At 41.8% G+C, this 26258-nt stretch overlaps 1 protein-coding gene across 3 annotated transcripts in view; it reads left to right on the top strand.

The window, feature by feature from the left end:
• LOC124607668 (leukocyte tyrosine kinase receptor) overlaps positions 1 to 26258 on the top strand; it is a 915076-nt gene that overhangs the window by 387979 nt on the left and 500839 nt on the right. For all 3 annotated transcript variants that reach the window (XM_047139925.1, XM_047139923.1, XM_047139924.1), the window contains exon 4: positions 1748 to 1888. In XM_047139925.1, the coding sequence (XP_046995881.1) occupies positions 1748 to 1888 (141 nt within the window). The remainder of the gene's footprint in view (positions 1 to 1747; positions 1889 to 26258) is intronic.

Genomic DNA, 26258 nt, shown 5'->3' with positions numbered 1-26258 from the left:
TACGTCGAAAACCTTTTTACATCAATCACTTGAGTACAAATGACAGCTCCGCACAATGCACTGCTCTTTTATACTTTGTGTACACGATACTACCGCCATCTGTATATGTGCATATCGCTGTCCCATGACTTTTGTCACCTCAGGATATGTTTGTGAGTTTGGCTAAATTATTAGTAATTATCCATTACTGAATAGGACTTTGGGTTAGACTGAATCGGAATTAATATATTAACCTTATCACTACTAAATAACGGATATTGCACTGTTGTTGTTGTTGTTGTTGTGGTCTTCAGTCCTGAGACTGGTTTGATGCAGCTCTCCAAGCTACTCTATCCTGTGCAAGCTTCTACATCTCCCAGTACCTACTGCAACCTACATCCTTCTGATTCTCCTTAGTGTATTCATCTCTTGGTCTCCCTCTACGATTTTTACCCTCCACGCTACCCTCCTATGCTAAACTGGTGATCCCTCGATGTCTCAGAACATGTCCTACCAACCGGTCCCTTCATCTAGTCAAGCTGTGCCACAAACTTCTCTTCTCCCCAATTCTATTCAATACCTCCTCATTAGTTATGTGATCAACCCATCTAATCTCAGCGTTCTTCTGTAGCACCACATTTCGAAAGATTCTATTCTCTTCCTGTCTAAACTATTTATCGACCACGTTTCACTTCCATACATGGCTACACTCCATACAAATACGTTCAGAAACGACTTCCTGACATTTAAATCTGTACTCGATGTTAACAAATTTTTCTTCTTCAGAAACGCTTTCCTTGCCATTGCCAGTCTACATTTTATATCCTCTCTACTTCGACCATCATCAGTTATTTTGCTCCCCAAATAGCAAAACTCCTTTACTACTTTAAGTGTCTCATTTCCTAATCTAATTCCCTCAGCATCACCAGATTTAATTCGACTACATTCCATTATCCTCGTTTTGCTTTTGTTGATGTTCAGCTTATACCCTCCTTTCAAGACACTGTCCATTCCGTTCAATGCTCTTCCAAGTCCCTTGCTGTCTTTGACAGAATTACAATGTCATCGGCAAACCTCCAAGTTTTTATTTCTTCTCCGTGGATTTTAATACCTACTCCGAACTTTTCTTTCGTTTCCTTTATTGCTTGCTCAATATACAGATTGAATAACATCGGGGATAGGCTACAACCCTATCTCACTCCCTTCCCAACCACTACTTCCCTTTCATGGCCCTCGATCCTTATAACTGCCATCTGCTTTCTGTACAAATTGTAAATAGCCTATTGCTCCCTGTATTTTACCCCTGCCACCTTCAGAATTTGAAAGAGACTATTCCAATCAACATTGTCAAAAGCTTTCTCTAAGTCTACAAATGCTAGAAACGTAGGTTTGCCTTTCCTTAATCTTTCTTCTAAGATAAGTCGTAGGGTCAGTATTACTTCACGTGTTCCAACATTTCTACGGAATCTAAACTGATCTTCCCCGAGGTCGGCTTCTACCAGTTTTTCCATTCGTCTGTAAATAATTCGCGTTAGTATTTTGCAGCTGTGACCTATTAAAGTGATAGTTCGGTAATTTTCACATCTGCCAACACCTGCTTTCTTGGGGATTGGAATTATTATATTCTTCTTGAAGTCTGAGGGTATTTCGCCTGTCTTTAGATATAAAATTTTGCTCTGCTGCCTGTCAGACATTTTGTGTGAAAGCTGCTCGAAGAATAATAAGCTAACGGTGTTACTATATTATTCAACGTTGTTTTTGGATGCAGAGGAGGCGGAGACGACGTGCTTGAGCGTACACGCGTTCCAGTGTGAAGAAGACGGTCGCTGCATCGACTATGACCACGTGTGTGACCTGCAGGAGGACTGCGACAACGGCGAAGACGAGCAGCAGCCGTGCTGGGACCTAGGTGAGCAGCCACGCTCTTATTATGTCTTTCTTTGCATGCTGTGTGGTTCTTTAGTGGACGCTGAAGCCGTTCACGAACAGAGAATTCAGATATATTAATTTACTCTACAGCTAATATCAAATTGTAAAAATATCACATGACTTTGTTGCTGAAGTAGCAGCGCCAGTTACTAACAGTTGATTTGAATACAGAAATATATACAGATACAAAATATTCATAAATCTGTCACTCACCAATACAGGGACTGTAAATGTTATTCAACTGGCAAACATAGAAAATGGGCTCAACGCACCCGCCGATTGCATCTCATTGACATTGGCATAATCGTCCGTGTCAGTGCTCTCGTGCTGTAGGAAACGTGGCGACGATAACTGGCGGCGCGCGTATTTGAAAGTGTGGGCCACTTGATAGCGGCGGATACCGCACCTCTAAACTACACGCTTTTGGCAATAGATCGCTTTACATGTTTCATCCGCGAATGCGTAGCGTTACATAGTCAACGTCTATCTTCTATTCTTGCAACATGGCGAATGAGACTGAAATTTTCTCGATTATTCGTTATCTTCCCTGCCTTTAAAATGAAACCATTCACGCCCATATCCACACCTTTGTTTCTTTTGTATTGTAGTTATCGCTGCTGTACTCAAGGAATGACCGTTGGCTGCGGGCGTGGTGTTCTCACACTGCCGCCCTGGGCAATGTGCCACTGGAGGTGATTTGCCGATGTGACCTGTTACGAAGGTCAAGAGTGTTTCTCTGATGTGCGGACACCTGTGAGGAGTGCTTGAACTTGTAGTGCTATGTTGTATAAGCGTGTAGTAATAGAGGGTGGAAAGGATTTTGGGAAACCTGGAGTTGACACATACTCTGCTCTTCTCAGTTAGCACCAATTGTGCCGCTGAGCTTAGCGTTCCCAACTGATGGTTGGATCTACATCAACAGTGTCACGTGCCCTCTGTTCATAGCCGGCGTGGTGCCCGAACGGTTCTAGGCGCTTCAGTCTGGAACCGCGTGACTGCTACGGTCGCACGTTCGAATCCTGCCTCGGGCATGGATGCGTGTGATGTCCTTAGGTTAGTTGGGTTTAAGTAGTTCTAAGTTCTAGGGGACTGATGACCACAGATGATAAGTCCCATAGTGCTCAGAACCATTTGGACCATTTCTCTTCATAAGTCACAATGGAGAAGTCTGACATATTTAAGCAATATCTTGTGATTAGGAAAGTGACGCCACACCATCTTCTCACATTGTTGGTCAAGTACTGGCAGCCGGCCGTTGTGGCCGAGCGGCTCTAGGCGCTTCAGTCTGGAACAGCGCTGCTGCTTCGGTCGCAGGTTCGAATCCTGCCTCGGTCATGGATGTGTGTGATGTCCTTAGGTTGGTTAGGTTTAAGTAGTTCTAAGTCTATGGGACTGATGGCCTCAGATGTTAAGTCCCATATTGCTTCGAGCCATTTGAACCATTTTTGAAGTGCTGGCAGTGAAACTTTCTTGCTCTCAACCAGCATGGGGTATTCGAGGGAGGGAGGTCGGTCACCCCTGGAGGGGCGTGAGAGACTTATTGTGAGGGGGGGGGGGGGGGGGGGAACGCAGACAACTAACAAGGGAAACTCCCCATCGCAGCCCCTTCAGATTTAGTGCCAAGATGACACAGTGGACAGCCCGTCAAAAACTGAACAGAGATCAAGCATGAAAACAGGAAGAATGTGTACTGAGCTGTAAAAAAAAAGAAAAATAGCAACAATGAACGGTCCAAGAACGAGAAGTGGAATAAAGAGCAGGCTAAAACAAGAACGGCATCGTGGGTAAGTGGTCACGGTGTTACACCGCCAATCGCACGAGGTCATCACTCTTCTGCCTGTTTTGATGCAGCCCGCCACGGATTCCTCTTCTGTGCCAACCTCTTCATCTCACAGTAGCACTTGCAACCTACATCCTCAAATATTTGCTTGACGTATTCCAATCTCTGTCTTGCTCTACAATTTTTGCCCTCTACAGCTCCCTCTAGTACCATGGAAGTCATTCCCTGATGTCTTAACCTATGTCCTATCATCCTGGCCGTGTCAGTGTTTTCCACATATTCCTTTCCTCTCCGATTCTTTGTAGAACCTCCTATCATTCCTTACCTTATCAGTCCACCTAATTTCAAACATTCGTCTGTAACACCACATCTCAAATGCTTCGATTCTCTTCAGTTCTGCTTTTCCCACAGTCCTTGTTTCACTAGCTCACAATGCTATGCTCCAAACGTACATTCTCAGAAATATCTTCCTTAAATTAAGGCCTATATTCAATACTAGTAGACTTCTCTTGGCCACGAATGACTTTGTTGCCAGTGATAGTCTGCTTTGATGTCCTCCTCGCTCCATCTGTCATTGGTTATTTTGCTGTCTTGGTAGTAGAATTTCTTAACTTCATCTACTTCGTGACTATCAATATTGATGTTAAATTTCTCGCTGTTCTCGTTTCTGCTACTTCTCATTACTTTCGTCTTCCTTCGATTACTCTCAATCCAAATTCTGTACACATAGACCGTTCATTCCATTCAGCTGATCATGTAATTCTTCTAATTTTTCACTCGGATAGCAATGATATTTGAGAATTGTATCATTGATATCCTTTCACATTGAATTTTAATTCCATTCCTGAAACTTTCTTTTATTTCCATCATTGCTTCGATGTGCATATTGAACAGTAGGGGCGAAAGACTACATCCCTGGCTTACACCCTTTTTAATTCGAGCACTTCGTTCTTAGTCGTCCACTCTCATTATTCTCTCTTGCCTCTCCCTATAGGCCGGCCGGAGTGGCCGAGCGGTTCTAGGCGCTACAGTCTGGACCCGCGCGACCCCTACGGTCGCAGGTTCGAATCCTGCCTCGGGCATGGATGTGTGTGATGTCCTTAGGTTAGTTAGGTTTAAGTAGTTCTAAGTTCTAGGGGACTGATGACTTCAGAAGTTAAGTCCCATAGTGCTCAGAGCCATTTGAACCATCTCCCTATAGCTTACCCTTATTTTTCACAGAATTTAGAACATCTTGCACTATTGTACGTTGTCGAACGCTTTCCCAGGTCGATAAATCCTATGAACGTGTCTTGATTTTTCTTTAGTCATGCTTCCATCATCAACGACAAAGTCAGAATTGCCTCTCTGGTCCGTTTGCCTTTGCTAAAACCAAACTGATCGTCATCTAATACATCCTCAGTTTTCTTTTACATTCATTCTTATATTATTCTTATCAGAAACTTAGATGCATGAGCTGTTAAATTGATTGTGCCATAATTCTCGTACTTATCAGCTCTTGCAGTCTTCGGAATTGTGTGGATCAAATTTTTCCGAAAGTCAGATAGTACGTCACCAGTCTCATACATTCTACACTCCAACATGAACAGTCGTTTTGTTCCCACTTCCCACAATTATTTTAGAAATCTCCATACCAGAGGCTCCATCGACTCTGCGACGGTATCGCATGTGAATTTCTCGGCCACCTCTATCAGGCACAGAATAGCAGGATTCCCCTTAATAGGACAGGCGTGCACTACACGTACTAAGCAGCTACTAGGATAGCAGAATACGTGTGGCATGCACATGGGGCTTCTTTAGGCGAAGAAACCCTCCCTTGGGATCAAAGACTATTTGCCTGATAAATTAGCCGCAATTTCCTCAGAGAACGTTCGTCGTCGCAGATCAGAGATGGAAAAGGTGAATATGATTTTAGTTAACTGCAGGATCATCCAAGGAAAGGTACCTAAATTGTATCGCTTGCTGAAGGTTATAAGGCACATATAGCACTAAAATAAATGAAAATGTCGTGTGACTGGGGCCTCCCGTCGGGTAGACCGTTCGCCGGGTTAAGTCTTTCGATTTGACGCCATTTAGGATTGACAGTCTGTCGCGCTGACAACTCAGCTACCGGGAGCGTACACAGATAGCATTAGGAACAGGAAGTTGGTTGAAACAGGACGTTAATGACAACGAAATCCTAAGTTCAGATTTTAATATTTACCGTAAGGATAGGTTAGTCGCCAATGGTGGCGGCGTATTTATTGCAGTAAAGAATTCGATAAAATTTAGCAGCGTTATCACGGATTCCGATCGTGAATTAATCTGAATGAAGTTAAGTATCAAAGATCGGTCAAAAATGGTAATCGGATGCTTTTATAGACCACCTCGGTCAGGAGCTCTAGTGATAGACCGCTGCAAACAGTACTTGCAGTATAGTGTTAGTAATTTTCCTGATCACGCTATTATAATAAGGGGTGATTTCAACTTTCCAGGTATAGACTGGTAGTGTCACGCTATCAAAACTGAAGCCAGAGAGAGGGATTCTGCGACGTTGTTCTGGATGTCCGAAAAGTACATTGAGCATATAGTTAGAAAATCAGTTCTGAGGGTAACCTCTTAGACCTCCTGGCAACAAACATACCCGAACTAACAGAATCAGTTAACGCAGAGGAAGGTATCAGTGATCATACGACTCTGATAGCATCTATGACAACGGATCTGACAAAGAGTGTTAAGAAAGGCAGGAAGATATTTTTGCTTAGCAAGAGTGACAGGATACAACTTTCTGAGTATCTGACCTGTCACCAACAATTTTCTGTGATGCGGATGAAGATGTGGAAAACAAATGGAAAAAAATTAAAGGAATCGTGCAATATGACCTAGAAAAATATGTTCCGAGTACGGTGGATAGGAAAGACTAACCATGATGTAATAGGCGTTTAGAAAACTACTACGTAAACAAAGAGAACTTCACCTCACATTCATGAGAAGCAAAAACCTAGCCGACAAACAAAAGCCAAACGAAGCAAAAATGAGCGTAAGGAGAGCAATTAGAGAAGCAATGACTTTGAAAGTAAAACTTTGTCAACCGATCTGAGTACAAACCCTAACAGGGTAAAATCAGTAAGTATGTAAAAATCAGTATATGAACCAAACTCATACACTACCGGCCATTAAAATTGCTGCACCAAGAAGAAATGCAGATGATAAACGGGTATTCATTGGACACATATATTATACTAGAACTGACATGTGATTACATTTTCACGCAGTTTGCGTGCATAGATCCTGAGAAATCAGTACCCAGAACAGCCACCTCTGGCCGTCATAACGGCCTTGATACGCCTGGGCATTGAGTCAAACAGAGCTTCGATGGCGCGTACAGGTACAGCTACCCATGCAGCTTCAACACGATACCACAGTTCATCAAGAGTAGTCACTGGCGTATTGTGCCGAGCCAGTTGCTCGGCCACCATTGACCAGACGTTTTCAGTTGGTGAGAGATCTGGAGAATGTGCTGGCCAGGGCAGCAGTCGAACATTTTCTGTATCCAGAAAGGCCCGTACAGGACCTGCAACATGCGGTCGGGAATTATCCTGCTGAAATGTAGGGTTTCGCAGGGATCGAATGAAGGGTAGAGCCACGGATCATAACACATCTGAAATGTAACGCTCACTGTTCAAACTGCCGTCAATGCGAACAAGAGGTGACCGAGACGTGTAACCAATGGCACGCCATACCATCACGCCGGGTGATACGCCAGTATGGTGATGACGAATACACGCTTCCAATGTGCGTTCACCGCAATGTCGCCAAACACGGATGCGACCATCATGATGCTGTAAACAGAACCCGGATTCATCCGAAAAAATGACGTTTTGCCATTCGTGCACCCAGTTTCGTCGTTGAGTACACCATCGCAAGCGCTCCTGTCTGTGATGCAGCGTCAAGGGTAACCGCAGCCATTTTCTCCGAGCTGGTAGTCCATGCTGCTGCAAACGTCGTCGAACTGTTCGTGCAGATGGTTGTTGTCTTGCAAACGTCCCCATCTGTTGACTCAGGGATCGAGACGTGGCTGCACGATCCGTTACAGCCATGCGGATGAGAAACCTATCATCTCGACTGCTAGTGATACGAGGCCGTTGGGATCCATCCAGCACGACGTTCCGTATTTCCCTCCTGAACCCACCGATTCCATATTCTGCTAACAGTCACTGGATCTCGACCAACGCGAGCAGCCATGTCGCGATACGATAAACCGCAATCGCGATAGGCTACAATCCGACCTTTATCAAAGTCGGAAACGTGATGATACACATTTCTCCTCCTTACACGAGGCGCCACAACAACGTTTCACCAGGCAACGCCGGTCAACTGCTGTTTGTGTATGAGAAATCGGTTGGCAACTTTCCTCATGTCAGCACTTTGCAGGTGTCGCCACCGGCGCCAACCTTGTGTGAATGCTCTGAAAAGCTAACCATTTGCATATCACAGCATCTTCTTCACGCCGGTTAAATTTCGCGTCTGTAGCACGTCATCTTCGTGGTGTAGCAATTTTAATGGCCAGTAGTGTATATTCATTCGCTGAGTGACCATACTGGGATAGAAACGGAAGATGACAGAGAGGAAGCCGAAATACTGAATTCTGCTTTCGAAAATTGTTTCACAGCGGAAGATAGTAACACGGTCTCTCCTTTCAATAGTGGTTGAACGTCAAAATGACAGATATTGAGATAGCCGCTTGAGGAATAGAAAATCAACTACAATAACTTTGTAGTGCAAAATGGCGTCAGGACCAGATGAGATACCTATAAGATTCTACAAAGTTTATGTAAAAAATTTGCTCCCCGTCTAGCAGCAATTCATCGTAAATCGCTTGAGCAACGAAGGATATCTAGCGTCTGGAAGTAAGCGCAGGTCATTCCCGTTTTTAAGAAGGACCGTAGAGCAGATGCGGACAATTGTAGCCCTATATCGTTGACGTCAATCTGTTGTAGAATTATGAAACATGGATTATGCTCAAGGATTATGACGTTCTTGGAGAATGAAAATCTCCTCTATAAAAATCAACATTGATTTCGGAGACAGACATCCTGCGAAACTCAGCTCGCTCTGTTCCTCCATGAGATCCACAGTGCCGTAAACAAGAGCGCTGAGATTGATGTCGAGTTCCTTGGCTTCAGGAAGGCATTTCACACTATCCCGCACTGTCGTTTAGTGAAAAAAATACAAACTTATCGAGTGCCGGAGCAGATCTGCGACTGGATTCAAGACTTCCTTGCAGACAGAACGCATCACGTCGCTCTTAACGGAACAAAATCGACAGATGTATAGGTAATTTCCGGTGCATTCCAAGGAAGAGTGATAGGACCGCTACTGCTGGCAAAATATATATACAGGGTGGAATAAAACTGTGTCACGAAATTTTAGATCTGAATAGCTGATGCCAGTAGGAACTAAAATTACAAATGTTGTTTAGGTCAACAACGCATAATTTTTAAACTACGGAAACTTGGCGCCACGCGCTCCGATTGGCCACGGGATTGCCCTGTTGCCGTATGCTCTGAACAACGCATGATCGGGGCAATCCCACGGCCAACCGGAGCTCGTGGTGCCAAGTTTCCGTAGTTTAAAAATTGTGAGTTGTCAAGCCACCCAACATTAGTAATTTTGGTTTCTACTGGCATCAGCTACCCAGGGTTAAAATTTCGTGACACAATTTTTCTCCACCCTGTATATATGATCCAGTAGAAAGCGTCGGATGTTCTCCAAGGCAGTTCGCAGATGAGGCGGTTGTCTATAACAAAGTAGCAGCGCCAGTAGACAGTAACTAATTGCAGAATGACCTCCAGGGAATTGATGAATGGAGCAGGCTCTGATAGTTGATCCTGAACGTAAATCAATGTAACATATTGCGCATACATAGGGAAATAAATCCAGTTCTGTACAGCTACACTGTTGATGACAAACCACTGGAAACAGTATCTATCGTAAAATATCTAGAGTAACTATCCGGAGCGAACTACAGTGGAATGACCGTATAAAACAAATGGTGGGAAAAGCAGAAGCCGGACTCAGATTCATAGGAGGAATCTTAAGGAAATGTAACTCATTCACGAAAGAAGAGGCTTATAAGGCGCTTGTTCGACCGATTCTTGAGTAGTTTTCATCTATATGGGATCCCTGCCAGATATGAATAATAGAAGAGATAGAGAAGGTGCAACGAAGAGCTGCGCGTTTCGTCACGGGATCGTTTAGACGGTGCGAGAGCGTTGTAGAGATGCTAAACAAACACCATTGGCAGATGTTACAAGAGAGGCTTTATGCATCACGGAGAGATTTACTATTGAAATTTCGAGAGAGCACTTTTCGGGAACAGTCAAACAACATATCACTTCCCCCCACATACGTCTCGTGTAATGATCACGAGGAGAAAATTCGAGCCGGCCGAAGTGGCCGTGCGGTTAAAGGCGCTGCAGTCTGGAACCGCAGGACCGCTACGGTCGCAGGTTCGAATCCTGCCTCGGGCATGGATGTTTGTGATGTCCTTAGGTTAGTTAGGTTTAACTAGTTCTAAGTTCCAGGGGACTAATGACCTCAGCAGTTGAGTCCCATAGTGCTCAGAGCCATTTGAACCATTTTTTGAGAAAATTCGAGAAATTAAGCCAACACAGAGGCTTACCGTCGATCATTCTTCCCAAGCACTGTTAGCGAGTGGAACAGCGTTGGAGGGCTCAGTTAGTGGTACAAAAACTACCCTCCGCCAACACCATTATGTGGCTTGCGAAGTGTGATGTAGATGCAGATGGAATGTTATCCATTTCTTCTGCCTTATTTGATCTTAAATCCTCCAAAGCTCTCTTAAATTCTGATTCTAATACTGGATCTCCTATCTCTTCTAAACCGACTCTCGCTTCTTCTTCTATCACACCAGTCAAATCTTCTCCCTCATAGAGGCCTTCAATGTGCTCTGTCCACCTAGCCGCTCTCTCCTCTGCGTTTAACAGTAGAATTTACGTTGTTCTCTTAATGGTACCACCCTTGCTCTTCATTTGACTTTCCTATATGCTGAGTCAGTTCATCCAACAATCATGTCTTTTCCAATTTTTCACATTTTTCATGCAGCCATTTTGTCTTAGCTTCCATGTAATTCCTACTTATTTCATTCCTCTGCAACTTGTATTTATGAATGTCCCTCATCATTTTTGTATTTACTTCTTTCATCGATCAACTGAAGTATTACTTCTGTTACCCATGGTTTCTCCGCAATTACCATCTTTATACCTGTTTTTCTTTCCAACTTCTGTGATTGCCCTTTTTAGAGATGTCCATTCCTCTTCAACTGTACTGCCTACTGAGATATTCCTTATTACTGTATCGATAGCCTTAGACAGCTTCAAGCGTATCTCTTCATTCTTAGTATTTTCGCATCCAACTTCTTTCGGTACTGATTCTTTCTGACTAATCTCTTAAACTTCAATCTACTTTTCATATCCACTGTATTCTGATCTGAGTCGATATCTGCTCCTGGGTGCGTCTTACAACACAGTATCTAATTTCGGAATCACTGTCTGAGCATGATGTAGTGTAACCGAAATCTTCCTTTATCACCCGGCCTATTCATTCGCATAAAATCTCTAAAACTCGCCACTTGTGGTTTGTTCTTTGGGCACTGCAACTAGTAAGACATGACGCCAGGTGCAGAGATCTGATCCGTGAGAATTACTTTATTTGGAGTGCGTGTAGTTAAGGCAATTGTGACTAGAGTAACCGTTGAGATTCTGTGTAGTGCGTGATTTATGCCATGTGCTGCGACTGATTTGTTTACCTGTGTCTGCGCTATGTCATCTATGTAGTGCAAGCTGCGAGCAAGGAGTCAGACAGGCGTAACTATGCGTTCATGGGGTGTATGAATTGGGGAGTAGTTGAACTGCAGGCCATCAAGAGGTGTGAAGCTGTCGAAGAAATTGGATGCAAAGTGATTAGTGTTGTTAAATTGTCGTATGGGGGTGATTGTTGAGGATGATGATGGTGACGACGACGACGTTTGGCATCTTAGGTCGGTAAACGGCGTGGTCATCAGTGACCTCAATTGAAAGAAATATAGTGAGGGTTGTGAAAAACGATGAAAAAATAACAATTTAATATAAATACAAATGGTACTCTCACGCAAACAGCGAGAACATAACCCTGATAGTGTGAGAAATAGCAAGACCAACCATTGTTGAGGAGGACTTGTTAATCGGGTACGAATTATTGGCAGTGGTTCGGTGGGGTGAATTCCAACATTTGGAGGAGTTAATGGGGCGTGTAGCGTTAAGTTAGGTGCATGTTTGATACCAGTACAGACATTTCTTTAGCATTTATCCAGTTTCTGTTATGTCTCTGTATTTTGAAATGGCGTTTGAATGCATTCCAGACATGAGTTTCAGGAGTAGTGAGTGTTCGATATGTTTCGCGGAGGAAAGGAAGCAAGATTAAAGTTTAGCTTCACGTCGACAACTGGGTTATTAGAGACGAAGCCCAAGTTCGGATCAGGCAACGATATCTGCCGTGCTCTTTCAAAGGAGCCATCCCTTAATTTGCCTTAAGCGATTTAGGGAAATCACAGAATGTCTACACTTGGATGCCCGGACGGGGATCTGAACTGTTGTCCTTCCTAATGCGAGTCCAGATTGCCGCACCACTGCAAACTACTGCGCCACCTCGCTAGGTTTTCGCGGAGGACCTTGTGTGGGGGAGACTGTTATGTCAGATAAGCTTGAGGGTCATATGGCTGGATACGGTGTTTGATCCTGACCAAGTCTGTTGTAGGAAGGAGGCAATGTGAGGGATATACTTAAGGGGCTTCCAGTGTAGGTATCTATTGATTACCGGTTGGTACCGAATTGATCTTTGATAACCTTTGATCGGATATTAAGATGGAGTGCATGGGGGTGAGGTAAGGCATAGGGGATACTAAGTAGGAAAGGTATGTCGTCACTTCCAAGTGTATTAGAGGCTTTACCATCCAAGTATTTCAGGAGACGTTCAGGTCAGACGAGCTGTGGGAAGGGGACTATGTCACCCTGGAACGAATGTGTAAACTGAAGCTTCCTCTAAGTTCTGCAGCGATCTACTAGGCCTGCTTCGGACAGAAGCAACAATATAGGTGAAAAAGTGTGGTCTATGAAGAAATTATAGGAAACAAGATAATGGGATCCGGTAGGTCCTATATACGGTGGCACAAGTAATAATGTTTTGTAGAGGGCCCGCATCTCGTGGTCGTGCGGTAGCGTTCTCGCTTCCCACGCCCGGGTTCCCGGGTTCGATTCCCGGCGGGGTCAGGGATTTTCTCTGCCTCGTGATGGCTGGGTGTTGTGTGTTGTGTGCTGTCCTTAGGTTAGTTAGGTTTAAGTAGTTCTAAGTTCTAGGGGACTTATGACCACTGCAGTTGAGTCCCATAGTGCTCAGAGCCATTTTGAAAGAGGGGGGTAGGTATGAAATGATCTGTGGGAACTTTGTAGAAGTGTTGTGGCCATGCAGAGGTGCTATTCTGGTGGCCAACTCGAATTCAACACTGGGCTACAGGCAGGGGATAATCAGCTGGATATAAAGAGGAGTTTAGAAAGGTGTAATAGGTTTGGAGGATGTTTCCTTTAGGATGAAAGTATGGATTTAGTGTTAGAGCAGTGTATGTATAAAGAGGAACATGTGCATTTTTATGTTTTCGCGGCATAAGACTGTTCCATAAAATTTCGGACGTGCACCCGCATAAATTCAGATTCTTCTTCTAATATTTCGGCTGAATAGTGTCCAGCCATCTTTAGAGAGTGCCGAGGTGACTAACGATCCAACACTTGCTTCATCCTTTTAAACTCTAGGACCGAACCACCGCGTATGCGGCTAATGATAAACGAGGCGCCAGAGACGTTGATAGGCGGCAAAGAGGTGTAACATATGCAAGGAAATTAAATCTATGGCTGCGCAGTCGATCCACATCGGTGATATCGATGTAACACGGGGAGCTGTACCGTCGTGACGTCTTTGTGATTTAATTACAGAAATTGCCGGATTCCATGATTTGTCGAAGCTGAAGCCGCTATCTCTATTAATTAAATTCGTCGCCAACCGAATTTCAATTGCTTCTTTCACTACTGAGTCCCAGAAAGATGAAGTTGTGGATAAAATTTCGACATTATCGTACACCATAGAGTGCCAGTGTCAATACAGTGCTCTGCCACCGCAGATTTATTAGGTTGTAAGAGATGGGTGTACCTGTGGTGCTTTGTGCATCTCTGGTACGTGTCGTCTGTCCGATGTATGAACGGCCGCACTCACAGGGGATCTTATAAACCCCAGGCTTCCAAAGCATCAAATCATCTTTAATGGGACCCAGGAGTGCTGAAGTCTTTGGTGGAGGGCGAAAAATCAGTTTCACTTTGTGTTTCCTGAGGATTCGTCCTATTTGTGACGAAAGGTTTCCCACGTATGGCAGGAAAGCCATGGATTTAAAACTTTCTGTGTCTTCTTCCGCTCTTCTTGTGCCCACTGTTGATTTCATTTGTAGTGCCTTACGGATCTGCTGTGGAGAGTACCCGTTGGCTTCAAAAGCTCTTCTCAGGTGTAGAAGCTCGTCATGAATGACGTATGCTCTGTGTACCAATGTCCTGAGTACACTCATCGTCTGCCACTGATGGTGGTAGCTATTTGCACGTAAATATAAATCCGTACGGGTCGGCTTTCGATACACTGCGTGTCCTAAAGTGCCATCATCTTTGTGCCGTACCAACACATCCAAAAATAGAAGGCATCCATCTTTTTCGATTTCCATCATGAACTGAATTTGACTGTGGATAGAATTCAGATGATTTAAAAATTCTTTTAGCTTGTCTTCACTATGGGGTCACACTACAAGCGTGTCATCAACATACCTCCAAAAGACTGTGGGTTTCAAGCTAGCAGATTCCAGCGCTTTCTCCTCGAAGTCCTCCATAAAAAAGTTGGCCACCAAGGGCGCAAAGGACTACCCATGGCGACACTGTCAGACTGATCATAAAATTCTTTACTGAATAAAAACTATGTCGAGGTCAAAACATGTTCAAATAAAGCTGAAATCTTTTTATCGAAAGTCTTTCCTGTGAAAGACAATGATACCGAAAGAGGAACCTTTGTGAACAACGATACTACATCGAAACTGACTAACATATCAAAATTGTTCAGTTTGAGTGATTTCAATCTGTCAATAAAGGCCTCGACTTCATCTTTCTGGAACTCAGTAGTGAAAGAAGCAATTGAAATTCGGCTGGCGATGAATTTGATTAACAGAGATAGCGGCTTCAACTTGGACACATCATGGAATCCATCAATTTTTGTAATTAAATCACAAAGACGTCGCGACGGTACAGCTCTCCGTGACACATCGATATCACCGTGTGGATCGACTGCGCAGCCATAGATTTAATTTCTATGCGTATGTTACACCTCTTTGCCGCCTATCAACGTCTCTGGCGCCTCGTGTATCATTGGCCGCATACGCAGTGGTTCGGTCCTCGAGTTTAAAAGGACGGAGCAAGGGCTGGAGCGTTACACCTCGGCTCACTCTGAAGATGGCTGGACGGTATTCAGCCGAAATATTAGAAGAAGAAACTGAATGTATGTGGCTGCACGCTCGAGATTTTATGGAACAGGAACTTGTTAATTGGGAGGGAGGTTTACGTATTTAGGTGGAATACAGAGCAGGTTACAAGCGCGAGTTGTTGCAGGTTGTGGGATCGTTGGTAGTGGTGGATATTTTGGATGACAATGCTCAGGACTCTTCTGTCTTCAGAAAAGGAAAGTGTACAAAGGAACTGGGATGAAAGCGATTAACAATAGGTCAGATAGGCACATTTATTTGTGGTTTGGCAAGTGGGGACTTAAAAACACATCATTTTAAACCTGGCGCCTATAACTGCTACATCTTTTTTGTTAAATCTTTATCCTTCACTGAAAGCACTGCTACCTTTCTTTTGAAATGCTTAGTTACTTATCCTCAAATAAACAGCTTCTTCAGTAAGTTCTCTTTTAGAGGCGTGGACATCATACATTCATACGTTACTCATTCATTCAGATACATCGCAGATACAATGGGTAAGCTTGTAGTAAAACTTTCTTCATATCTTAACAAAGAAATAAATGTGTGAATAAAATGAGAATTAAAACTGTTGGGTTAGGAGCTCTGACCACAGGCCTATTTGAATCATTATTCTGATTGAATAGGACACAATCTGTCTCACAAAATTTTAAACAGCGAAAGGAAGCGTTTGGTTTAACTTCTAGTAATCCAACACGAAGGGGTGATTGAGATTTATTAAGATTCTTCAGAGCAGATGCTAATTCATCTATCTCTGCATAATGGTTCAACAGTGTTTCGGTTTTATCTAAGTAGATTTGCAACACCTTGCACTATTATAAACTCTCATTATAATTTGGCTGATTACATTAAAACGTTTCTTATAGCACAGCGTTAATTCTGAGCTTCTGATAGTCTATATAGTACCTCTCAGTACGATAATTAAGAGCCACATTTTTGTCAGTATTGCAACAGGTCATTTTTCACGCTTCACGAATTGGCTATTATTTTGCTCCTGAGACCAGCGACGTTTCTTCTTAGCAAGGAGGTAAAAAAAGAAGGGAGTTCTCTTAATGTCACGAACCTAAAGTCGACGTCCGCCATCTTAAATAGCCCAAAACTTTAGATTCACCGCGGTGATACTTTCCCGTGACGTCACTCCGACGTGCCCGTGCCCAGTTTTGACCACGTTTGGTGCTTCAATTGTTAAGAGACGTAGTTGTATAAATAAAAACGCCAGACTGTGTAGCTTAAAGGTGTACTAATCGATCCGATCGTAATCTACAGTTTAAAAGAATCACGTTTCATTCGTAAGAGGAGCCGCTCAAGCAATAATTTCTTTTGTATACATGAATATTTATGGTTGCACTGTTTAATTTTATTGTAGTGGTTTTATTTCTGTCGTTTGATTTTGGATTTGGCTTACTTTACTAAGTACCCGTTCTCTCTTCTTTCCTGTGTTTTTCATTGCCTTCCAAATTGCAGACGCTCCGACATCCGAGTCAGACTGTATCAACGGTCTCGTCCCCGCACAGCACACGACTGCGTAACTGCGCTCATTGTTGGGGCAGCATCTCATGCCCTAAATTCCTTTCGCCGATAATTATTCGTTGTTTACGTTTCCTCCCCCTTTAAAAAAATGGTGCCTAGAACAACCAAAGACAGCTCTCATGTGTGCGTGAGTTTTGTGTGTGTGTGTGTGTGTGTGTGTGTGTGTGTGTGTGTGTGCTTCGCTTCCTTTCTGGAGAAGGTTCTTTTCGTCATGCCTGCCTGCTGCTCGACGTCTGAGTATCTATCCCCATAAAGTTTGTTGCAAATAATCCACTGCACTCAAACACAAACAATAATGTATATAATTACCATATCGGAAGAAGAAAATGTAGGACATACGGAGATTCACAATGCTGCAACCAAAAGTTTTGATCACCCACTGACACAAAATGCCTAATGGCAAAGTAAAATTTGAAACTAAGCTGAAAACGTTTATCTTTGACAACTCCTCCTATTCCACAGAAAATTATCTACTGCTGTAATGTGTAAATGGCGATGGGTAGAAGTTACTGACTAGGATGTGTCTTCGATTAAAAAAACGAAAAAACTAATAAATGATCAGCATGGAGGCATATTTACAAAAAGAATTGATGTTATTGCATTATGACTTGTTCCATATACCAAGACTTATTGTGCAAATGACACATGTAACATGAAAGTAACCAACTAACTAATAAGAAAACCTTCTGCTCTCGGAAATTCAGTTTCGGGATGAGACTTCGCAGTTTAGCAATATACCTCAAGGGTGTCTCACTCGTAAAAGTGTTAAAGCGTACTATCCAGAAAATTCCAAGAAAACAGGCTCTAAAGTTTTAAGCGTAGCTCACATTCACCTCATATGGGAGGTCACAAGTGGCGAGCCAGCATACAGGTGAAATAGCTCAGTCAGTAGCGTAGTAGCGTGCTAGGACGTCATACGGCCGATCCGGGTTCGATCTTATGCCGGCACGAGAGCTCAGTGGTTTCGGCCAGATGGTCCCCCAGCTTTGGTATCGACCATCCCATCCCTTTTTTATCATATCCGGCGGTTTTTTCTTTACTTCAGTTATGTCTGTCAGTCTTTACCGCTCAGTCGTTTGTTTCAGACGAAAATAGTTTACAAAGTGTTAAAACAGTGCAGCCCGCCCAACCCCATCGAAATTAAATATTCCCAGTATCCGACGTCCAGTCACCGTGGTATATCACAGTGAATGTCAAAGAAGTTAACCGACATCGACCACATCGGATCCATCTAGCCGATTCGCCCTCCCCCCCCCCCCCCCCCCCGCCCACATCACTCTGCACCCACTGTCGAGTGAACGACGCAGACGACCACCGGTTCCATTGTGGTCCAGCTAGATACTTGCGCTGCGTATTTTGGCGTTTCTCACACACCAAACACCCACTAATATCGATATCCACACACTTTTATTCCCGGAGGGTACTTTTTAACCCACCACCAAAACTCCCTCTGTGAACTAGCTCTGTGGCCAAACAATTCGTTATTTTTTAAAATTCTGGCCATAAGTCAGTCCTGGAGCATTAGAATTGTCGCAACGAACGATACTGCGCACTAACACGCAACCCGTGCTATCAGCAACACTTCTCCAATTTCTTAGGGAACACCTTTAATGATCCGCCTCGCAGCTGGAACATGCAAGCCATGAGAAGCTGAAAACTGATCTGAATCCACCCGACACAAACAGAACCGATAACAGAATCTACGCCCACTCAATGAGAAGACACCTTTGGACGTGCTGGCCGACGCAGGACCTGCTATTCAAGGCTCCCAAAAAAATAAAAAAACAAAAGACTTATTATGTTCCCTGCCTTTATCTTTTCTCTCCCCCTCATAGCTGCAAGTTAGTGGTGCTGGGAGTAGTATTAGATGGGGGCCAACGCCTGAAGTGGTGGTCTTTTTTTTAACTTAGGGCAAAAGTGACAATGGAAATTTTCCTTTCTTTTTTTGGATCACTTTTCTACTCCCCACGGAAAAAAGGGAAGCTAGCTGCCCTCTGTAGTAAAAAAAACTGAGTGAATGGATGAACGATGAATTTGAACGGGTGTCATGGGACGGCCACCACAACAAATGCAATGAACAATAACGAACAAAATGAGAATTAAAAATTGCTATCTGTAGGCTCTATTTTACTTTATTTTGTTTTCTTCATTATTTTAACAATCATAACAACTTTTAAATAAAGTTAATGTTCTAAAGTATAATCAATTAAATAGTAAATAATTTTATTTTGTTTATGAAATGGCTGTCGGGCTACTTAAAATGTGAATTACAGTCGTCATACTTTATTTTTTAAAAGTTGAATAATTTCAAATGCATTTTAATGGAGGTAAATTAAAGCGTTAATTACTGTGATTACAAAGTTATTACAAAATGGGTGATATTGTAAGCTGTGGAAAGGTTATAAATATTCGTTGTAAATTCGAGGAACCGAAGCCTTCGCGGAAAAGCAGAATATAGCTGTTGCCCTACTGTATATATAAACAGGCATACGGTCAGGAAGGGTCAAGGCCCGCACGGAACTAATCGAGTAATTGGCCTTGCCTGCTACAGTGTCAGGTATTTTCTGACATTCGCAGAGATTGGAGCGTTCTGTACTGTGAAATATTATCGGAATTTTTACAATATCGTGAATTAAAAATTACTGTCAATGAACACATCACGTAAGTACCAGAAGCAGCAGATTCATCATACAGTGTAGTATCAAAGGGGATGTTAAAAGACGAGGTTGTTTATTACGTTGCTTGCTCTAGATAATTTGATTGCATTGGAATCTTCAACGACAATTTCTTGTGCAGCAGTGTTGATGGGTGAAAAAATTTACAGACGTACTTTGGACATGGCTGGAAAAAATACTGGTGACTGATGATGAACTTGCTCACGAAAATTAAAACTGTGCAGGTGAACCATCCGAAAAGTACGGAGATCACAGCTCATCAGATGAATATGAACCAGAATAAAAGAAGACAAGAGGAGTAGATCGTCTTTTTTGGATTACAAAATTGTTGTTGTTGTTGTGGTCTTCAGTCCTGAGACTGGTTTGATGCAGCTCTCCATGCTACTCTATCCTGTACAAGCTTCATCTCCCAGTACCTACTGCAACCTACATCCTTCTGAATCTGCTTAGTGTATTCATCTCTTGGTCTCCCTCTACGATTTTTACCCTCACGCTGCTCTCCAATACTAAAGTGGTGATCCTTTGATGCCTCAGAACAGGTCCTACCAACCGATCCCTTCTTCTAGTCAATTTGTGCCACAATCTTCTCTTCTCCCCAATCCTATTCAGTACCTCCTCATTAGTTATGTGATCTACCCATCTAATCTTCAGCATTCTTCTGTAGCACCAAATTTCGAAAGCTTCTATTCTCTTCTTGTCCAAACTATTTATCGTCCATGTTTCACTTCCATACATGGCTACACTCCATACAAATACTTACAGAAACGACTTCCTGACACTTAGACCTATACTCGATGTTAACAAATTTCTCTTCTTCGGAAATGCTTTCCTTGCCATTGCCAGTCTACATTTTATATCCTCTCTACTTCGACCATCGTCGGTTATTTTGCTTCCCAAATAGCAAAACTCGTTTACTACTTTAAGTGTCTCATTTCCGAATCTAATTCCCTCAGCATCACCCGACTTAATTCGACTACATTCCATTATCCTCGTTTTGCTTTTGTTGATGTTCATCTTATATTCTCCTTTCAAGACACTATCCATTCCTTCCAAGTCCTTTGCTGTCTCTGACAGAATTACAATGTCATCGGCGAACCTCAAAGTATAGCGTCGTTTATATCGCAGAGCCAGTCCCACGTGGAAACCACAAACATTACAAAAAAGGATGCAGCCGGTTAAGAAAGGATGCATATTTATCCCAACGGAAAAGTAAATGAAAGAAGAAGGAAACCAATGTTATAAGTACAGCAATCAGATCCTGAACGTATGATCGTTTTACTGAAGCCAGAGAGAATTATCAGCAAGTGATTACATCAAATTTACAACAGTGGGCTTTAGCAACACAACGGTTTACCAATTTTTAAATTAAAACTTCTGACAATTGGGTTCATAGATTTAAAAAAAAGCGTAGAATTCTTCAGCGAAACGTGACAAGATTTGTTTCAAGAAAAGAAACAGCGACGATCGAAGGATTCTTGGTTACTGCAGACACTTCTCGAACCCAGAAGTTAAAATTGATACCGAATATTAACAAAGATTTTGGTATCAGAAGTGACCAGACAGCTATTTTGCAGGCTATTTAAAAATTTCTTTTTGCTCTCTATTTTTACGGTTCTCTGACAAAATACTTCAATTTCGGTTGTTTTCTCTTCCCAAGATGTTAGTGTCAGTCGGTGTACAACAGGACTCTGGCTGTCAAAGGAAGCAGAATTATTTTCGTCAAAACACACGACACGTATAAAGTAACACATACATATACAGATGGCAGAGAGTTTCATAGGGAGCATTGGGGAACGATTGACAAGAACAGGAGAAAGGAACACAGTAGCGGCAGAATGAGTAGTTTTGAGAGATGAAATACTGAAGACAGCAGGCGACCAAGTAGGTAAAAAGACGAGGGCTAGTAGAAGTCCTTGGGTAACAGAAGAAATATTGAATTTAATTGATGAAAGGAGAAAATACAAAAATGTAGTAAATGAAGCAGGCAAAGGGGAATACAAACGTCTCAAAAATGAGATCGACAGAAAGCGCAAAATGGCTAAGCAGGAAAGGCTAGAAGGCAGATGTAAGGCTCTAGAAGCATATATCACTAGGGATAAGGTAGATGCCACCTAAAGGAAAATTAAAGACACCTTTGGAGAAAAGAGAATCACCTGTATGCATATCAAGAGCTCAGATGAAAAACCAGTCCTAAGCAGAGATGGGACAGCAGAAAGGTGGAAGGAGTATATAGAGAGTGTACAAGGGCGACGCACTTGACGACAATATTATGGAAATGGAAGAGGACGTAGATGAAAATGAGATGGAAGATATGATACTGCGTGAAGAATTTGACAGAGCACTGAAAAACCTATGTCGAAACAAGGCTCCGGGAATAGACAACTTTCCGTTAGAACTACTGATAGCGTTGGGAGAGCCAGCCCTGACAAAACTACCATCTGGTGAGCAAGATGTATGAGGCAGGTGAAATACCCTCATACTTCACGAAGAATACAATAATACCAATTCCAAGCAAAGGTGTGAAAATTATTGAACAATCAGTTTAATAAGTCACGTTGCAAAATACTAACACGAATTCCTTACAGACGAATGGAAAAACTGGTAGAAGCCGACCTCGGTGAAGAACGGTTTGGATTCCGTAGAAATGTAGGAACACGCGAGGCAATACTAACCTTACGACTTCTCATAGAAAAGAGGTTACAGGAATGCAAACCACCGTTTATAGCATTTGTAGACTTACAGAAAGTTTTTGACAATGTTTAGTGGAATACTCTTGCAAATTTTAAAGGTGGCAGGGGTAGAACACGGAGCGAAAGGCTATTTACGATCTGTACGGAAAACAGATGGCAGTTATAACTGCAATGGCTGAGAAGAGTGTGAGGCAGACCTGTAGCCATCTCCGATGTTATTCACTTTGTGTGTGGAGCAAGCAGTAAAGGAAACAAAAGGAAAATTTGGAGAAGGGATTAAAATCCAGGGAGAATAAATAAAACCCTTGAGGTTTGCCGATGACATTGTCATTCTGTCAGAGACAGCAAAGGACTTGGAAGAGCAGTTGAAGGAATGGACAGTGTCTTGAAAGGAGGATATAAGATGAACATCAACGAAAGATAAACGAGGATAATGGAATGTAGTCGAATTAAATCATGCGGGAATTAGGTTAGGAAATGAAACGCTTAAAGTAGTAGATGAGTTGTGTTACTTGGACAGCAAAATAACTGATGATGGTCGAAGTAGGGAGGATATAAAATGTAGACTGGCAATGGCAAGGAAAGCGTTTCTGAAGAAGAGAAATTTGTTAACATCGAGTGCAGATTCAAGTGTCAGGAAGTGTTTTCTGAAGGTATTTGTATGGAGTGAAGCCATGTACGGAAGTGAAAAAAGGACGATAAGCAGTTTAGACAAGAAGAGAATAGAAGCTTTTGAAATTTGGTATTGCAGAAGAACGCTGCAGATTAGTTAGGTAGATTACGTAACTAATGAGGAGGTACTAAACAGAATTGGGGAGATAAGGAATTTGTGGCACAATTTGATTAGAAGAAGAGATCGGTTGGTAGGCCACATTCTGAGACATCAAGAGATCACCAATATACTACTGAAGCGAAGCGTGGAGGGTAAAATTCGTAGAGGGAGACCAAGAGGTGAATACAGTAAGCTGATGCAGAAGTATGTAGGTTGCAGTAAATACTCGGAGATGAAGAGGGTTGTACAAGGTAGAGTAGCAGTGAGGGCTACATCAAACCAGTCTTTGGAATGAAGACCATAACAAACAACAAAATATACCGCTCAATTCGATCTCGCTCTGTCTGGAAACATACTACCCCAAGCGTTTGTTTGTTCACAACAGGCAACCGGTAACTTTGGCCCCGTGTTCACAAAACAGTAAAAGAATACAAGCACAACTATAAAAACGTTGTAACAACGTCTTCCAAATCTGTGAAGCTGACGATCGAACTGTGTAGTGAATTTCTCAATCGAGTCTTATGTGGGTCAAGAAAGGTTTCTGTTACTTACTGACTCTTGTGCTGGACAAGCAGAGCCTGAATTATACGACTAAATCTTTTAGAATGGCGAGTGATCACGAACATGTACGATTACAGTGATTCCTCCAAGTTGTACTCCACTTGTTCAACCAAGTGACGTCTATTTCTACAGACATGTAAAAAGTCTGATAGCACGTATACAAAATTGTGCTTATATTATTGCAAATAATACAGAAATAATTGTAGTGAAGACTGTATAAAAATACAATCAATAGTCCATTATCAGCTGTCATCACCAATTTTTAAGGAAATGATCCAATATGTACGGTATGCTTCCAGGCTTTGTGATGAAAGAGATGTTTCCAGGAATGTCAGCGAAGTAAGTTTTTCAACAGATCTTTTAAAAAAAACGTTCCTGTAAACAATTACGCTTCATCAGTTGTGCAAGATGCCAAAATATTTTTTGTTTTCAATGTTGTTATGACAATTACCATTCTGATGCTTGCACATAAAGTACAAAGTTGACAAATGAATATGATACTGTAAAAAGTTTCATATAATTGAAACTCCACGTAAAATTTTGTGGTCAATTTATCTCCATTAAAAATGCTTTTGAAATCATTCAATTTTTTAAAAAGAAAATATTGATGAGTGCTATTCACATTTTAAGTAGCTGTGACAGCCATTTCATAAACAAAATTATTTATGATTTAAGTGAAAAGATTTTAGGCCATTAACTTTATTTAGCAGTTATAATTTTTAAAACGATTAAAAAAACGAAATGAAACCATACCAACAGGTACATGGGATCGAACACAGAGTGGTGTCATGGTAGCCTAGCATACTACTGACTGAGCTACTTCATCTATCTCCTGTGTGGCTGCTTATGACCCGTATATGACTTATGTATAAGCTACGTTTAAAACTTTAGAGTCCTTTTTTCGCAATTATCTGGATAGTGCGCTTTAAGGCTTCTATGAGTGGACATCCTTGAGGGGTACTATAGTTGGAGTCATGGACAGTGGCGGTCGAGTTTATAGCATTCCAAAATGCTGGAGGATGTTTAAAAGATTTTATCTGTTTTTTAACCCTATGAATTGCTATTATTGGCCACACACTGAATGGCACATCATAGGTAAGTTTCAAAGTGAGAAACTACAGTGAGACCAATGCACTGACAGTCTAATAAAACTAAGACTGTAATCTGCATGGAGGTAAACTTCTATGACGCTCTGTTTCTCTGACATTTCAATAATACATACATACATACATATATACATACATACATTAATCCTTGTTCCATAGATCATGAATACGACATTTTGTGTCACTTTAGCGTAAGTTTTGTTTACACAAAATAATTAATTAATTTTTTTTACAGTTACTACTTCATATCTAAGAATTCATCTGTTGGGTAGAAGGAGATGACATTCAGAAATTCTTTTAATTTGCTTTTAAATGTTGGTTGACTATCTGCAGACTTTTAATACTATTTGACAAATGACCGAAGATTTTTGTGGCAGCATAATTCACCCCTATCTGTGCCAAAGTGAGGTTTAATTCAGAATAGTGGATATCATCCTTTCTTCTAGTGTTGTAGCTATGCACTTTGCAGTTATTTTTGAATTGGGATAGGTTATTAATGACAAATTTCATGAGTGAATATATGTATTGTGAAGGTACTGCGAATATCCCGAGTTCCTTAAATAAATGTCTGCAAGGTGATCTTGGGTGGGTTCCAGCTATTATTCTGATTATACGCTTTTGTGCAATGAATACTTTCTCTCTTAATGACGAATTGCCCCAAAATATGATGCCATATGAAAGCAGTGAATGAAAATAGGCATAGTAGGCTAATTTATTGGTACAATTATAATGAAAATGTGCAATAACCCTAATAGCATAGGTAGCTGAATCTAAACATTTCTGCAGATCATCGGTGAGTTTCTTCCAATTCAATTTCTCATCAATGCACACACTTAGAAATTCTGAATGTCCTGCCTTAGCAACAGACTTCCGTTCACACTCTATATTTATCAACAGACTTCCGTTCACACTCTACATTTATCAATGGTGTTATGCCATTTTCTGTACAGAATTGTACAAACTGTGTTTTCTCAAAATTTAGTGACAGTCCATTTCCAGAGAACAACTTAATAATTTTCTGAAAGACATAATTTGCAATTTCCTCAACTGATTCTTGCTTCTTGGATGGGATTACTATATTTGTATCATCAGAAAAAAGAACTAACTTTGCATCTTCATGAATATAGAGTGGCAAGTCGTTAATATGTATTAAGAACAATAAGGGACCCAAGACTGAACCCTGTGGGACACCGTTCTTGATACCTCCCCAGTTAGAGGACTCTGCTGGTTTTTGTAGACTATCGGTACTGTTAATTTAAACCTACTGTATTCTTCCAGTTAAGTATGAATTAAACCATTTGTGCACTGTCCCACTCATACCGCAATACTTAAGCTTATCTAGAAGAATTTCATGAGTCACACAATCAAAAGCCTTTGAGAGATCACAAAATATCCCAATGAGTGATGTTCAGTTATTCATTGCATTTAATATTTGACTAGTGAAAGCATATATAGCATTTTCTGTTGAAAAGCCTTTCTGAAAACCAAACTGACATTTTGTTTGTACTTCATTTTTACAAATATGTGATGCTACTCTTGAATACACTACTTTTTCAATAATTTTGGATAAAGCTGTCAGAAGTGTGATTGGGTGGTAGTTGTTAGCATCAGATCTATCCCATTTTTTATGCAATGGTTTA

This window comes from Schistocerca americana, chromosome 1, assembly GCF_021461395.2.
Source record: "Schistocerca americana isolate TAMUIC-IGC-003095 chromosome 1, iqSchAmer2.1, whole genome shotgun sequence".
Taxonomy (NCBI): domain Eukaryota; kingdom Metazoa; phylum Arthropoda; class Insecta; order Orthoptera; family Acrididae; genus Schistocerca; species Schistocerca americana.
Note: the sequence above shows the minus strand (reverse complement) of the source record. Positions and strands in the feature narration are given on the sequence as shown.